Source organism: Microcaecilia unicolor, chromosome 1 (genome assembly GCF_901765095.1).
Source record: "Microcaecilia unicolor chromosome 1, aMicUni1.1, whole genome shotgun sequence".
Classification (NCBI taxonomy): Eukaryota; Metazoa; Chordata; class Amphibia; order Gymnophiona; family Siphonopidae; genus Microcaecilia; species Microcaecilia unicolor.
In genome coordinates, this window is record NC_044031.1 from 507,545,478 (window position 1) to 507,563,517 (window position 18,040).

General features: G+C 42.2%; 1 protein-coding gene across 3 annotated transcripts in view; it reads left to right on the forward strand.

Moving 5' to 3' along the window:
* The window catches only part of MTFR1 (mitochondrial fission regulator 1), a 101,057-nt gene that overhangs the window by 14,518 nt on the left and 68,499 nt on the right, over window positions 1-18,040 (forward strand). For 2 of the 3 annotated variants that reach the window (XM_030215098.1, XM_030215089.1), the window contains exon 3: window positions 459-557. In XM_030215098.1, coding sequence (XP_030070958.1) covers window positions 459-557 — 99 coding nt within the window. Of the gene's footprint in view, window positions 1-458; window positions 558-7,633; window positions 7,668-18,040 lie in introns of those variants that run through there. The other variant, XM_030215105.1, reaches the window with a different exon arrangement.

Below are 18,040 nucleotides of genomic sequence, written 5' to 3' on the forward strand. Positions count from 1 at the left end.
TTTTGGCCCTCTGAGTGTTACAAAATATTAAATGTGGTTCCTGATAGAAAAAAGTTGGGCAAGCCTGCGTTAGGGGCATCACCATTATGTGATTATTGAAGCTAGTCTCTTCCACCCCTTCAGAGGTCTGTGCTGCCTACTTCATTGTATAATAGACTTTTTTCCTTCACCTCGTCTCCCTGTCTTCTTGGAAGAGTCACGTTGATCACGCTACTTGTTTTTTGTTGTGTTGCTCCTTCTGTAGCAGATCCAGTTTCTCCACCTTGGTGGTCCTTTTCCTGCCTTCCATAGCATTTTTGACAGGTTTGAGCAACAAAAGTCAGACTTGAAAATCAAACTTGTTAATGTCACACACATTTAGTGTGTAGTACAGCTACTAAGCCATCAAGATTGCTTCTGGTTTTCAAAATTGAGTTATGCTTGTAATTGAACATTAAATAATCATATTTCCTTTTCAGGTCCTTTGGTCTGGCAAATCCTATGGATCATCTCGCAGTATTGTAAGAAAAATTGGCACAAACCTTTCACTTATACAGTCTCCAAGAGTCCATTTTCAGGTATGATTTTTTACATAGTAACATAGTAGTGAATAAAAGCTGCTGAAGATTTTTCATATTAGAAAGTCTTGAATAAACTTGGTTATTATCTTGCCCATCAAACAAGCTGTTTGAGCGGCTTACATACTATAAAACAAAAAAGGAATAATAAACGATTAAGAGAGGAAAGGGGTGGAATTACAAATTCAGATTAGAAAAGAGGGGGGAAGAGGAATATACATATGGAAAGAAACTGTGGCTGAGACCTGTGTCCAGTACATCCAGAAAAATTGGGGATAGAAAGTAGGGCTAATTGAAGACATCCACAAAAAGAAAAGTTTGCAAGTATCCACCTGTTATGTGCTCTTTAAGGTTAGTTTAATCCATGGTCCTGCAATCTGTATCCAGTCTTTAATTGCTTTCAAAGTTACTAAGGTGGTAACATATGTTCAGAAGATACAAGGGTGTCTTTAATGGTTAGAGCAGAGCCAGTTTTGTTCTGTTGCCTCAGTGGCAACAAGTTCTATCAGTAAATGACCTTCTGAATGTTTTTCTTGGTAAATAATTTTCCCCGGGTACCCTTGCATACATGCATAAACTAATTTTAAGTTTCACTGTACCTGCTAAACCAGGTTTTCATAACTGACAGTGCGTCAAGGTGAGAAGGATGTTGTCCATTTATAGCTGGGAAGGTGTATGAATGAATGAGAGAGATGGGTGGGGACAGTGGTAAACATAGGAGAAATTACATAAGAATGTAGGGAGGGAGGAGAGAAAGAAAAAGATTTACAGATGCTTCTATTTTACTCAGGTGCAGATGCACAAAAGTCCCTGTAAAGCACAGATCGTTATTGCCATCTCGATTAAAAATTACCAGGGTGGAAATAGCGATCAGTGCATAAAAGAAATTGTATGCAAATGAGCTCGCAAAAACAGCGAGCAGCTCGGCCAGTCTCTAAGCTGTGCTGCGTGTATGAAAGCCGGGTGTAGCTTTGGCTATGGGCTGCACTCCTCCCCCCAACTATCACTGATGGTCCCTTTGTACTATGGTCCTGCAGGGGCTGCTCTGCCTTCAGCCAGATGCCATCGATAATGGGGGAAGGAGCTGGAGTCTATGGGTTGCCCCAGCTGCAGGTCTTCCCTTGTCCCAAAGAACTTTTTCGTCTTTCTGTATTCTCTGCGTCTTCCACTTGTTCTCTGGCACTGCTCTGGGGTGCACTGGGAGCAGGTCCAAGACATAAATTGCCAACACCCGGGGGACCGGCAAACAGCATTCAGCAACCTATTCACCTCCTTCTGCGGTTCCCAGCGCTCCAGCGGGGGAGAGAGATGGAGAACGAGCTGGGACGAGAGCAGTCAGCGCCAGCCAATCTTGGCATCATCTGTCCCTCTGCACTGTCTCCCAGTGCTCAGCCTCCCATATAGGCAGTGAAAAGTAACCCTAGCAGCATTTAGGAGAGCTCCTGACCTCCCAGAAAAATTTCCTCATTAAAGATAAGGGCTGCTTTTTGTGCATTGCTCATAAACGGTTGTGCATTACTCAGAATGCACATCTACATACTAATCTGCTCATTTAAATACATTAGCATAGGATTCTCACTATCTACTGCAGTGAATGTTAAAAGGCCTGCAGAGCCCCTTTGTGCCTTGCAGGCTGAATACCAAGCTCGCAGAACCGGTTGGACTTTGTCAAAAATACTTGTTGGCCCGGTATTTTTTGTGCATCAGGCCCTCGCTCAGTACCCAGCTTTTGCATGTCCCATCTTAAACAGCACTAAAAATTAGCATGTGCTAACGCTAGACACCCATAGCAATATATGTGTCTCTAGCATTAGCGAGCGCTAAAAATGCTAGTGCACCTTGGTAAACAGGGCCCTAAATTTGGGACAGCCAGGGGGCTGCACAGCTCAGTAGTTCTCAGTCTCCACTTGCTGGTAGAGGGGCATAACCCAGGTATCTGGACTGGTCTGGAGGGACTCGAGGAAAGAAAATTAGCAGATAGGACCTAATTTACCCTTTAAGAAATGAATTTTCTTTCCAAACATATATATCTAATATATTCTGGTTTGATTTGTGGTGATGGTCATAATTTCAAGGTGCTATGAAGGAAGTACCTGTAATTTGCTAAATAAAATATACTTTTCTGCTGAAAATAAAGGAGTGAGTTTGGCCATTTCTGCAGGTAAAGCACCATTCTATCTGCATAAATGGCTGTTTATAAAATTGTGCAGGGTTTATACGGGTAAACTGATTTGTTTTATATTAGTATATGATAACAGCCATTCACAAGAACAACTTCATGATGATGTACAAAGTCCAATATTAAAAAAATAAATGTAAAATGTATCAAAACAAAAGCACAAAGACCCTATATACAAGCTTACTGACCTGGTCGAGGTGTTCCTTGGAGTAGGGGTATGAATTTTTGTACGTATTTTATGGAGGGTATATAAATGAGCATCACCAGTAAGGACCTGCCCTCCAAATAAATTTGGCTTTCTAAATCTTCCCCCTTGGGCTTAGCATACAGTTGTTGATAGATCGAAACACTTCTACAGTTTCTTTATCCTTGTGTACCCTAACTCCATCTCCTCTATCTGCATTATCATTTGTGCACCTGACTTTCGTCGAATTAAATTGGCCAACAACTTTCCTTGTTACTATGCACAAAGTGCGTATATTTATAGTACTGCAGAGATTTAACCGTACGTGCGTGAAGCAAGGTATTAAGAGCTGCCATCAACTGCTTCTTTTTGGGGGGATTGGGAAATTGACCAAAATTCCTCCTTACCTCCTGCACTTGACATTCGAGACAGAGTATCTCCTTGTCTCTGACCTTTTTCTTGTAACTAGTGTATGCTGCTATTGTACGCCTAAGTACCGCTTTGGCTGCCTCCCAGAATAGCACCGGATCATCGCAATGTGCTTTGTTCGTCTCTTGATACTCCCCCCCCCCCCCCCCCCCCCCCACACACACACACACTGACTCGCTAAGTATTCTTTGAATTCAGTGTACCAAATATAAATGTGTAAGAAACCGCCACACTGGTATTCTGTCCCCATCGGGGCCCATATCCATTGACCCACCAGATCATAGCGTGATCAGAAACCCCATAGGGGCCAATCCCAGCCTCCTGAACCCTAGCAAACAGTGATTTGGATAATAACCAATAATTCTAGATTGCGAGGAGTGAGCCCTGGATGTATGGGTAAAGTCCTTTTCCGCGGGATGCAAAATCCGCCACACATCCATAAGTTCAAATGCAGAACAAAGAAGAGAAATCTCTTTAGACGTTAGCCCTCCCTCTCCCCCACTGTCCCATACTCCTATCTAAAGTTGGGTCATTCACTATGTTGAAGTCGCCTCCCACTATCATTGGACTATCCTGGTGTAGTCCTAGGGCATGGATCAGCGATCAAAAAAACTTTTTTTATCATATGCATTAGGAGCATAGACATTACATAAATTCATTGGTTGTTTGATTGTTACCTTGGCCCAGATATATCTACCAGAGTCTGCTTTCCAACACCCTTGCACTTGAACATCTAACGTCTTTTGGAAAATAATACCCCAGGCTTACGCCCTACTGCAGGGGCTTCTACTATGTGTCCCACCCATCACTTCTTAAATTTTGCATGGTCTGCGGTTGAAAGGTGAGTTTCTTGCAAAAGCGCCATGTCTGCTTTTTGACTATTTAAACACTGTAATAATTTTTGCCCCCCCCCCCCCCCCCCTCGTACTTATTGCAATATAAACAGTAGCTTTAAGGATCCGGCATCGTTCTTTACACCATACCCTCTTCCCACCCAGAGTGAAAATTGCACAGAGTTGAGAATTCCCTTCAAACCTCCCATCCTCTAACAGTTTCAAACAAAATAACAAACAGAACATCCCCAACTTCTTTACCCCCCCCCCCCCCCCCTTCCCTTTTCTTCCGATACCCTACCAGCCTTCCAGGGAGGCTGACCGCAGTCATGCCTTCATTACTTGGCATACACTGCTATCTTAGGCCACTGTGAGAGTGCTCCCCCCTCCCCCTACCATCACAAGAATATGTAAACAGTGTTTAACTGAATGCATTATCTTCTTCTCTCTTCCCCCCCCCCCCCCCCCCCCACACACACATTTACCCTTTTGTCTTCCATATAATCAAGCATGCGCTATCAATGCTGTAGTGAGCACATTGTAAGTCCAGGTCTGCTGTTATTTAAAAAGTCCAGTCCTCTATGGCGCAATCTACCATATCTCCCAAGGTAGGGTGTCTATATTTGTCAGCTTGTCCAGATAATACTCATGGTAAATCTCATTTGCGCCCAACCATCTCTCTGGAGTTTAGTATAGCTGCATTGTAATTTACACCTGAATAGGGTCTAAAATTACTCCTCGATCGCTGAAAGTCAAAGTTCTCAAGTTTGAGGTTTGGTATTCCAATTGGCCCCAAATCCAAGGTCAAGTCCTCTTTCATATAGTTGTCCCTGTGTCTTCGATATTGTCTGCTGCACCTCCCGGATTGGTGTCCACCCTCCGCCTGCGATTGGAGTGGTTTGGTTAGGCCCAGTTATGCCTAATCACCTCTCTGAGGTTCAGTACTGCTATACCATAGTTTATTGCCAGTCATATTTCAAAATCGTACCTTAATCTCTGGTAGTCAAAATTGCGAGGTGATGTTTCTGTATAAAGGGGGGCACAAGTCCTCAAGCATCCCTCTGACACGTTGTGCTGAATCAGTTCACAATGCTAGCCGTCCTGCTTCTCTGATGTCCCGCTAAGGCAGATTAATCTCATCACTCAGTAACCAATCTCGTCGGAGAAGTTTGTTGGCGCAAAAAAGTTTGGGCTGCCTCTGGCATATCAAAAAAGCTAGGTTTGCCATCTATAAATACTTTAAGATGAGCCGGGTACGGGAGAGCGAATTGTATATGCCGCTGATGTAACTCAGAGCAGATTGGTGAGTATGCCCTCCGTAATAACAAGACATACATACATAGTGTCATAGTAGATGACGGCAGAAAAAGACCTGCATGGTCCATCCAGTCTGCCCAACAAGATAAACTCATATGTGCTACTTTTTGTGTATACTTTACCTTGACCCTCATGGAAAAGTCCTGAAAGCACAATATAGTCTTGTTTTCATATTTCAATGGTCCTTTAGCTCTTATTGCTCGCAGCACTTCTGTCTTGTGCACATAATTTAACAGTTTGAATATGACCACCCTCGGCCTAGCTTCTTATTGTCTCCTGGGGCCCAGTCTATGTGCTCTCTCTATTCTCAGCGGTCGTGCTTCGGAGTTCAATTGCAGTGTTTTGACCAACCATGCCTCCAAGAACTCCTGTAGCTCTGTCTCCAGTATAGATTCCAGCAGCCCCACTAGTCTTAAAATTGCATCATCTTGATCTGTTCGCGATATCATCGATTTTATTCTCTAACTCCTCTACCCTTGACTGCAGTGAAGCCTTCTCTTTATGCATTTCCTGCACGCGGTCCTCCAGGTCCGATACTCTCTGGCAGTAGGCTGCAAACTCTCAACAATTCCATCCTCTCATCCATCACTTCCAGCTTCTCAGTAAGACCTTGAAATTTTTTGTCTAAGGAGGAATCTCTGGCTTGTGTCACCTCTGCCACTATTTCGGAGACCCAGGCCGAGCTTACCGAGCCAAATCCACCACCCTCCTCCACCACCATCTTGTGCGTCTCTGGCGCCTTTGTTTTCTCCGTCTGTTTTCTTATAGATTTCGCTGCCATCAGCTCGCTGCTTTAGCTTTTTGCCACATGACCTTCTCGACTGCCTCTCTATTTCAGGGTCCGTTCGCTTGTTTTTTTAAAGATATTTGGTAGGTGGATAGGATTGGGTCCCGGGAGCTCCTCTCACTTATGTCCGCTCCTCAGCATGACATCACGTGACCTCCCTCATGGCCTACTTAAATTGAAAGATTATTTTACATGACGGGCCTATAAAACAGGAAGCTTTCTAGGAATGGTAAATATTTCTGGGTCAGAAAGATGAGACATCAGAAGTGAGAAATTAGAGAAGGAAGCTTAGGGAACCTTTCTAATATAATGTGGGTAAGTGCAAAGCATCTGCCCTGCAGTTACTGCACAGGACAAAGTTACCACATTGCATGGCATTGCATTATATGCAGTGGCATCACGGGAGCACCTGCACTATTTGCCACAACATGTAAGGCAGTTCCAGACCAGAAAAAAAAAAGTCCAAAACTGCCATTGCTGCCGCTGTGGTACTTGTCTCCTCCCCACCCCCCTACCCTTATCTGGTGACCTCTAATATTGCCCACAACAAGCAGTGATCCCTTGACAGTGCCCACAACAGGTACTCAACTCTGTTCAAAACCCCGGGTGGGGGTGGGGCTTGGAATGAGATGTGTGAAAGGTGTGGGCACTGTTGGGGGGCATCATTGCCTGTTGTGGGCTCTGTTGGGGACCGGTGTTGGATAAATTGTAGGCACTGTTGAGAGGGATCAGAAGAGAAGGAATGCTGCTGCAGCAGCTTTACATGCAAGCTAGCTTCATTACTGGATTGCCAGTAGTGCAGCTGACCTTACTGCCTCCTCTTGAGGTGGCGGTAAGTTCATCTGCACTATTGGTATTCCTGATGGCTCACTGTAACGACCTGCGCACAAGTTGTCACAGCCAGCCCCTTCTCCATTCGCCTATGTTCTGCCCAGATCCAGCGCTCTCCCACATTAAGCATATAATGCGGGGGTTTTACCACAGTAGCTGTCTCTTTTTAACACACAAGAAAGTAGTGCAGATCTGCTTTAAGAGTGGAGGAGTAGCCTAATGGTTAGTGCCTTGGGCTGAGAACTATTATTGTGAGCCCTCTAGGGACAAAGTACTTGCATATAATAAATGTAAACTGCTTTAGTTGTACCATAGGAAGGGTGCATATCAAATCCTTTACCCTTTGCACAGTTTAGTAAACTAGCCCCTTATCCATTAGGTGACAGTCATGAATATTCACAAATTAATGGGCTTTATTCTTATTTGAGAAATATTTGCTTTTTGCTTGGCACTTCTACTTCTTAATCTCAAAATTCTGCTGTATGTCTACTTGTCTCTTTTTCTTAATCTCTCCAGCTTTACTATGAAAGGATCATGCAGTGAACCTGGTGTAAGTCTGTTCTGACTTTTTGTATGGTACTACCTGCATGCAGTTGATATGTTTGTTAAAAAGGCTAGCTTGTAATAGAAGTACAGTGGGTAGGATTATGGCAGTACTGTTTTCAGTTTAGCATAAGGTATGAAAGAACATGTATTATAGGATAACTAGGAAAAAATGCCCGTTTCTGAGCACAATGAAACGGGCGCTAGCAAGGGGCCCCCTCCCTCCGAGCTACTTGCCTTGTTCGCCACAGTTTCCGTTTTGGCCCTCGAGTGTCATAGCTCCGCCCTCGACGTCATGACGTTTTGACGCGAGGGCGGTGCAGACACTCCAGGGCACACCGGATATCTCGGGCGCCTCAACTTCCGTGGAGGCTTCAGAACGTTGGGGTTGCCTTTTATATAGAGAGATGTTTGAAGGCTCTTGGCCTTTCTTCCAAAACTAAAAAAGAAAAAAAACTAAACAGGCATTTCATGACCTTGATGCAACAAGTGAAAGATGATATCCAGGCGCTGTACAACTATCTGGCAGTAATTTTGTGAAATCATGTAACAATTTAATTTTGGTTTTGTATATATGTGGGTCGTTTGGTTTATATTTTGTCTGTTGTGAGTTAAGTGGAATATTACATCATGGTTCTTGACTGACTGTGAAATGTAAATGGTCAATAAACACTGCTGAGAGTACCTAAGTCTTTAAATTGAATCCTTCTTGACATGTACAAAAAGTTTTTCTCACATGTGTATGAGGTTGGATGGAGCAAAGGTTGAGATTGATTCAGACATTTTTAAATATTGAAGTAGTTTATATTGCAAAGAGAGCACGGGTGTGCATTTTGTTCACACATAAAATTGAAAACTGTGGAGAAGTTCAATGATCGAGAAGCTTGTCCACCCTAAGAGATACAAATCACTTTGGTGTAGTCTCGCTTGGGTGAGTTTATACTCTGAGAACTCTCCATTATCTATAAAATATTTTCATTGCAATATTACGAGTTAAATATTTGAGTGTCTGATTAATCTCCTTTGGCTCCCTCTGATTATACTCTGGTTCTTTGATAGACAGTATTTAAATTGAATCCAGCATAGTTGGGTTTTTGTCTTGGTGTGTTTAATGATCTTTTACCCTGTTCCCCAGAGTGAATGTATGGATGACCAGAGATTGAAAGGAAGTCCCCTTTGACACTGGCACTTTCAATGACACTCTCAACACTAAGTATTCCTATTGCCCCAGTGCTGGTTTTCTTAGTGATCTGGGAGTGGTGGAGCATTTGGAAGGGAATGGGGAGGAGGGTTGAGATTGTTGGGAACAGGGAGAGGCAGCTTGAAAGAGAGAATTCCCTTAAGTGCTGTTTCATTATTATGTAAGTGTCTATGCTACAAAACCTCTCTCATAGAAATGCATTGGGTTCAGTTAGGGCGATTTTTAAACTCAGTTTGTCTCTCTACCAGTTTTTCCCACTTGCCAAGTTTTCATCCCATTCCATTATGTTATTGAAGAGGCATTTTGCCCATGGACAGATATTTCTTGACCCCTATGTGTAGTGCATTCCACCTTTCATTAAGTTGGAAAGAATACCCACAGTCAGTAACATTGTAAATGATGGCAGGTAAAGACCTGCACAGTCCATGCAGTCTGCTTAACGAGGTGGCCAGAGCACACCTACCACTTAATGCAATTTAATCCTTCATACTTAAACAATGGTTGACAATTTGCCAGCATACCAACCACATATAGGCAGTTAAATATGATGAAGTCTTGGGACAATATATGTTATAATAAAAGTATTGCTAACAGTATTTAACTTGCTATTTTTAAGGTGTCTTCCCCCTCCCCTTTGAGTTGTGCAGCACCCTCATTCACATCGTATGATGATAAAGTGATATATAATACTGGAGTTGCCTAATCTTCATCTGTCGTTTGCCATTTGCGGGACACAGACCATAGAAGTCAATGACAAGCAGGAAAAGCTTGCAGCATAGGAACATAAGAATAGTGATAACTAGGTCAGACCCACTTCTTCTCACCTCCAGTTTGATGCATGGCACCTTGTCCGATTCAAAGCTAGTCTCTCCCAGGCACTCGGTTTATAGCTGAAATAATGACAATTTTTATGCTGTTTTAGTGATTTAAATTTTATTTCATGATATATTTGTATGGGAAGCTTTCAAATAAAAAAAAAAAAAGGTCAACCCCCCCCCCCCCACACACACACACACACACACGTAGGCATTTTGCTATTGTTTTTATATCATAAGCAAAATGAAGGCATATAACGCAGCACGAGATCCACAATACAGCATTATAAATAACAAAGCAAGTGCGGAAGCACTGGCAAACGCATCCTGAATATAACGCGCCCTCTCTTCACAGACTCCTCAAACTCCCCAAACCCCTCCCAACTCCCTTCCACCCCCACCCCCTGCAGATCCCCTCCTAACAGAAAAAATGTGAAATCAAGGGGGTTTAGTAAACAATATAGGCCTTACCAGTTTGCTGTTTTAAATAGCATCTGCGAATGGTTGGGGTCAATCAGTATGGTGGCAAGTTCCACCCATTGCCTTCAGCCCAGATAGGGTCATGCCATCTCCTGTCATAGAACCTCCTTGGTTTCACATCAGTGGCCCATCTAGCCCAGTATCCTGTTTCCAACAGTGGCCAGTCCAGGTCACAAATACCTGGCAGAAACACAGATAGCAAGATTTCATACTACCAATCCCAGGATAAGCAGTGGCTTCCATATGTTTATCTCAATGGCAGACTATGGACTTTTCCTCTAGGAACTTGTCCAAACCCATTTTTAAACCCACATGGTTCATGAAATTCTTTACTGCACAAACTGATAAATAGCCAAGCACAATCCTAAAGGGTTGTGTAGAGTGAACATATAACAGTGAGAAAACGGGAAAAACCCTCAGAAACCAAGGTATCCACCAAGGTCTGACCAACAGGACATTAGTATCTATATAAGATTTTATGCCTGTGATCTAGTCTCTTTCATAGGGTTAACTTTCCCATCAGATTTAAATCAAACACTTCCCATGATAAGGCCTGTATTTCAAATCGTTACTGAGTGAATAAACTTTATCACAAGCCATAAGAAAGCATAAAATAACTTAGCTTATATCATAGTTGGCTTGAAAACCCCACATTGCAACTGCTCATTTTCTTTCAACGGGGCCCAAAACGTTTCACCCACATCAGGGCTTCATCAGGAACCACCAGTTTGATCGTAATAGGACTTTTGATCTAACTAAGAACAAGAGTTAAACTCAGATAACTTACCAAACACACTCACTCACTCACTCAATACTACTAACACACCACTTCAAAAGACAAACTACATAATACAAAACCCACCCAACCCCATAGCACTTACTTCCAGCCGATTAAACTTCACCAGGAAACCGGAAACAGTTACCAACATTCACCTAATTCCTCAATAAAAAGATGTTTCAAGATTACAACAACCATACAAAACTTGGAAAACTCCCGACGACATTGCAATCACAGCTGTTAGACACGCAAGCTTAATTATCTTCCCAACACTGCAGTTGCTTCATAAACATCGCTGTTAGTCATGGGCAGTGTTTGATTTAAATCTGATGGGAAAGTTAACCCTATGAAAGAGACTAGATCATGGACATAAAATCTTATATAGATACTAATGTCCTGTTGGTCAGACCTTGGTGGATACCTTGGTTTCTGAGGGTTTTTTCTGTTTTCTCACAGTTATATGTTCACTCTACAAAACCCTTTAGGATTGTGTTTGACTGTTTCAGTTTGTGCAGAATTAGATTACGTCATCAGGATTAACAGCCCATACTGTTTATTTTACATTAGTTATCATGAAATTCTTTCCAACTCCTCTGCACTTGTGTGTTATCTGTTTTGTGTGTAGTGGCAGGTGTGTGTCTGTGTCTGTACATGCTTGTATGTGTTGAAATGTGCATGCTTGCATGTGTTTGTGTATCTATATCCGTGTTGGCTTTGTGTTGTGTGTGTGATCAGGAGAGAAAATGAGAGAGGAGGGCAGTTTGAAAAGTGAAATTCCGGAATCAATAAGTTAAAGTGAATCAATGAATGTATTCTGCAGCTGTTGAAACTTGTTCTCCCATAGAAATGGGGCATTCTTGGGGGGCTTCATTTATCTTCTGTTTCCCTTCTAAAGTTGCCCAACAGGTTTGATGCAGTCCTGGGTTTATCCCATTGCATAGACTAGTTTGGAAGGTGGTATTGCAGTTCAAGTTTTCTGGGTTGAGCAATCTGGGGTGATGCTAGTTGTGAGGGTTGTAGGTTTGGGGAGTGAGGTCAATTACAGGGAGCAGAAGTTTGAAAGGAGCAATTTTCTAATTACCATGTTTCAATTTAATTTAGCTTTTATGCTGCAGAAATTGAAACTACTTCTCCCATAGAAATGCCTTGTGCCATTTTTTGGGGGAAGAACTTATTTCTCTGTAACTGTTTCTCATAACTTTTAGCTCATCTAATTGGGTCCACTTTCAAAACTTGTCTTTTCACTGGGTTTTTTTTTTTCTGATGTTTATTCAATAAGCACATGTGGATGTTTTGCTTTATTTTCTTTTGCAGCAGGGTGTCTTATCACTTCTTTATTAAAGTGAAAACACAACCTAATTAAAAAACAAAAGATGTAGTATGAATTCTTGCATTAAAATATACTTTCACTTTTTTTATTGGCTGCCATGTTAGTCCACTTTCAAGTTTTATTTATATCTTGATGTACCGCCCATGAGCATACCATGGGAAGTATAAATAACAAAACAAGAATATAAGATGATCCATTAAGCATTGCCTTATTTTTTTTATTGACATTTTTCTCATTGACACTAGGTGGTATATCTTGCTTTCTTTTTGCTTTTGTCAAACTTGATGCATCAGAGTACACAGTGGTATAGAAAAATAATGTGAAGAGTGGTTTCATTATCTCCAGAGTGTATGTAGGAATAAGGGTCAGCAACCAAGTTACAGCTGATACCTGTTAATTGAACAAATGCGGGAGATGCTATAAGCCTCGCAGTAGAGCTACAGTTCTACCGCAAAATACTGCACAAAAAATACCGCAGCATGCTATAATCAATGAGCATGCAAATTATGTGGTGGTAAAATCACAACAGTAATGCGCAACTCATTAATAAATGTGACCTTTGCCTGAGCGATTATTGATTTGGGCACTGACAGGAACGGTAACATGGAAAAAAAACCAAACCCAAAAACAAAGCATATCGGCATCTCTCTCCCAAACCTACAGTCCTTTTGTAGAGGCCCCATTCCTTCCCCAACCCTCCCCCTCCTCCCCCCCCCCCCCCCCACCACACACACAATTAAGTGGACAATTATATATTATTTGCTAAACCACTAAAACTGATAAAGCAGAACTAAGCATTGTACAGGTTAAAGGTAGTAACTACAGATTACTGGCTAGGAAAGAATAGGTTCAAACATTTTAGCTACACTACAAAGGTAAGAGGGCTGGAGTAGAGAAAAGAATCACATCAAAAATAGGGAGAGGGATGAGAGGGCACTATCTCACTGGAGGGCCTTGAAGGCCTGAACAAACAGCCATGTTTTAATGGAAGATTTAAATTTAGATAGGGATAATTCCCGTTCCAAATTTCAAGGGGCAATTTATTCCAGAGGGCAGGGGCAATAAAGAAAAAGGTGCACTGCCTGGTTTGTTTGTATTGGACAAGTCTGGGGCTGGGAAGGTGTATAGTCTGTGATCAATTAATATTTCCCACACTTGCTTTCCCTGGTAGTCTACTGGCCCTCCACCCAGACCCAAACCCCTTTCCTCAAATAAAATATTAAATACCTGGTGTTTAGTGGCACCCTCCGATCCCATCCCCCATCCCACCTAATACACCTAACAGGAGGGGCAGGAGTGATGCCCACTCGCTTTTGCCTCTAGTGCTACCAGCTTGAAAAATAGCAGCGCCTTGCTCTGCATGGCGCATCCTGCTTCCATATAATCTCTCCATAGGGTGGATGAACACTAAATCTCATATAGAAGGGTGCCATGCACTGCTTTTGCATTCATTTAAATGCAATTGTGGTAAGGGTTTTCTGCTTGAGTTAAAATGCAACCCTTTCTGCAGTTTTATCCTGCAGTAAAAATGTTAAACCCACAGTAACCACACAGGAAGCTTACTTCATTGGCCTTAATGTATCTTTGACGAGCTTTTGATAGTATTTTCTTTTTATGAGGTCTGTGAAGAAACTACAGTTACCCAAGGCTTAAATAATAGAAACTCATCTAGGTTTTAGGTTGTCTGCATGTGTTAGTACGGCCTTGTGAAAGGCAGTGGGTGGGAGGATAGGCAGAAGTGATGACAGAAACACTTTACACTTCAAAAGCCCTATACTTGATGAGTGAGAACCACTGTGTCTGAACACTTTTGTGTTAGTCTCAAAGGCCCCGATGCTCAGAAGTAAACGTGGGTACTATAGAACATTAGCGACAGTCTAGCACCTGAGTCATTCCGTGTCAAGTGGACCAATTTTAAAGGTCGTCCCCACCTCACCAACTCATATTTTGATGAAATTTGGTACATAGTTTCTTTATGATAAAAAACTAAGCTGTGCAAAACTTTAGTTCAAAAGACTAAAAATTGGAGGTTCTAGGGGACCTCAAGTAAAGGGTTGCAAAATGTTGCCTGAGCAAAAATGACATTTTGGGCCAACTTCCAGAAGCTGTAAAACTGGAAGTTTTAGTAGTACAAGGGGGATATTTGGAGAACCTGCACTACTTTTAGGGCTTAATGAACTGGCAAAACCCCATGTTCCTAGTCCTCTTACTTTTTGAATGGTTTAGGCTCAAACTTTGCCAAAAAAAACGGCAAAAATCAATTTACAGCGATGTTGAGGCTGCTGTAGTTTCTAAACTAGTTGGCCTTTCAGGTTGATTTTTGGTAGGTGTACTAAATGCAGGGCTGTAATGAGGCATTCCAATTTGCAGCACTTTCCTTCAAGTGGTTGAAAAAATTATAAGCGTTCAAAGTTGGTATAAAAAGCATTTTTGCCCATTTTGGGCTATCTTTGATGCCCTTGATCTCCAGTGGGACAGCTTCAATATTCTTTCTTTTAGCACCATTAGAAAGAACAGATTTCCTTCTATCAGAATATGTAGTTTTCAATTTGGAGTCTCTCCATATAAGGATTGCAAAAAAAAGTGTTTTTTGGCCAGTATTGTTGAATGATAGATGAAACGGATATAGGGCCCATCAATGTTTCTAATTGCTGTATAAGTCACTCAGTTGCTTTAAGCATGCGTTGGTCCATGGTGGCTATGCCACTACCAATTCAATAGGAAGTGGCAACCTCATCGCCAAGAGGTCACGCCCGATAGCAAGGCAAGTCCAGCCACTTGGCACAGGTTCCCAAGCCTGAAGGTGGGCATCTTACTTGAGGTTCCCAAGCCTCATTTGGTTGTCTTTGCCTAGTTTCTCAAGCCTAATGGGGGTGTCTTAATGGTTCCCAAGTAAAACCTCAGTGCTGAAGTGACAAGAATTTTTCACTGATAAGTTTCACTGCTGTTTCTGGAAATGTATACTGTCGTCCAAGTGTGTAGTTGCTGGTACTGGAAGAACTGCTAGAATATGCTGTTCAGAAATCCAACAAGAATCTCTTCTGCTAGGCCAATGAAATGATCGTGCAGGCCCGCATGGATGCATAAAGTTGACCAAGGCATCATGTTCTTCAAATGATGTGTCACAGACATTGCCAATCCACCATTTGTTGTCATAAACACAGGCAACATACTGCCCAGGCTGAAGTTGAGACACATTTATGCCAGGTACACTCACTGGGTCATCCGACTGACAAAGTTTGACAACAAATGAGGAGGAATCATTTGACATTCTACTGACTGAAATTTGGTTCAAGTCAATGGGAATAAACTGGTGATTTAGTTCCAGCAACTGTGGAAGCTTTACTGAATCTTTCCTCTTGTGCAGATCTTGAAGATTCAATTTCATCCTTGGAAACAAAAAAGAACTTTATTTTATTTATTTTTTGATCACAAAATTCAAACAAGCCTTGTGCTGTGAGAATTTGGCTATTTTTAGGTCGTTGCAAACTAGCCTGAGCAGCTAGTCGCTTTGTTGTACCACCTATGGCATCACATGGTGACTTGCCATGGCTTCTGCCAAAGAAATTCCACTGTGCACTTATTCCAAATTCTGTTTGATGATAGCACAAGTTGGCAAAGTTTTTGAAGTTCAGCTGAGCCATCACTAAAGTACATAAGTACATAAGTAGTGCCATACTGGGAAAGACCAAAGGTCCATCTAGCCCAGCATCCTGTGCACTTATTCCAAATTCTGTTTGATGATAGCACAAGTTGGCAAAGTTTTTGAAGTTCAGCTGAGCCATCACTAAAGTACATAAGTACATAAGTAGTGCCATACTGGGAAAGACCAAAGGTCCATCTAGCCCAGCATCCTGTCACCGACAGTGGCCAATCCAGGTCAAGGGCACCTGGCACGCTCCCCAAACGTAAAAACATTCCAGACAAGTTATACCTAAAAATGCGGAATTTTTCCAAGTCCATTTAATAGCGGTCTATGGACTTGTCCTTTAGGAATCTATCTAACCCCTTTTTAAACTCCGTCAAGCTAACCGCCCGTACCACGTTCTCCGGCAACGAATTCCAGAGTCTAATTACACGTTGGGTGAAGAAAAATTTTCTCCGATTCGTTTTAAATTTACCACACTGTAGCTTCAACTCATGCCCTCTAGTCCTAGTATTTTTGGATAGCGTGAACAGTCGCTTCACATCCACCCGATCCATTCCACTCATTATTTTATACACTTCTATCATATCTCCCCTCAGCCGTCTCTTCTCCAAGCTGAAAAGCCCTAGCCTTCTCAGCCTCTCTTCATAGGAAAGTCGTCCCATCCCCACTATCATTTTCGTCGCCCTTCGCTGTACCTTTTCCAATTCTACTATATCTTTTTTGAGATACGGAGACCAGTACTGAACACAATATTCCAGGTGCGGTCGCACCATGGAGCGATACAACGGCATTATAACATCCGCACACCTGGACTCCATACCCTTCCTAATAACACCCAACATTCTATTCGCTTTCCTAGCCGCAGCAGCACACTGAGCAGAAGGTTTCAGCGTATCATCGACGACGACACCCAGATCCCTTTCTTGATCCGTAACTCCTAACGCGGAACCTTGCAAGACGTAGCTATAATTCGGGTTCCTCTTACCCACATGCATCACTTTGCACTTGTCAACATTGAACTTCATCTGCCACTTGCACGCCCATTCTCCCAGTCTCGCAAGGTCCTCCTGTAATCGTTCACATTCCTCCTGCGACTTGACGACCCTGAATAATTTTGTGTCATCGGCGAATTTAATTACCTCACTAGTTATTCCCATCTCTAGGTCATTTATAAATACATTAAAAAGCAACGGACCCAGCACAGACCCCTGCGGGACCCCACTAACTACCCTCCTCCACTGAGAATACTGGCCACGCAATCCTACTCTCTGCTTCCTATCTTTCAACCAGTTCTTAATCCATAATAATAAAAAGTATGTTACATATTTTATTTCTCCAATTTTGCTTTTCAAGAACGCGATTAATTTTTCCAAGAATGCATGTACAGCAACTGCATCATGCCGCAAGCCGTCACTTATTGTGCAAACACTTATGCACTGAATTTCACTTGAAGCATCACGGAAGTACCCAACAAATGGATGCAGTGTAGCTTGACTGTTTTCCCAGTGGAAACCTTGAACAGCATCTTGGACAATAAAGGAGTAGTTTTCAGCAAAGTCCAAGAGAACAACAATTTCACAAGGATTTAGGTTTTCTTTAAGTATTGTGTCTGATGTTTGGAAATGTAATGGTGAATTGACAGGTTTGAAACTTTCAATGCAAGCTCAGATACAAAATCATCAACATACATTTGTTTGGTCTCCAGTGTGGTGCAATCTGTATGAACCCACTGCTTAAACTCGATTGTTTCACCTGGGTCAGCATCAATGAACACTTCTGTCAGGTAATTTTCAAGCACATCTTTACGTGGACATATTTCACACCTGTGAAGCATGCATTCTTTGCATTCCAAATTGCACACAGTTTTAGCCATCAGTGCTTTGTAATCTTCGTTCAGCAGATGGCTTCCAGCAAGCATAAGCTTCACATTTTGATGAATGACACAAACACACACTGAATGCATACCAGATGAGCCAACAGTGACACACCATTTTGGCCTTAGCTCACAAAATTTGGAAAAACCCACTTCTGGCCCATTTCGAGTACGATATGCAACATACATTTCTTTTAGATTGCTAAGCAGCAAGTGCTTTTGCATTTGAATTTTTTCAGTGCCAGTTCTGACAG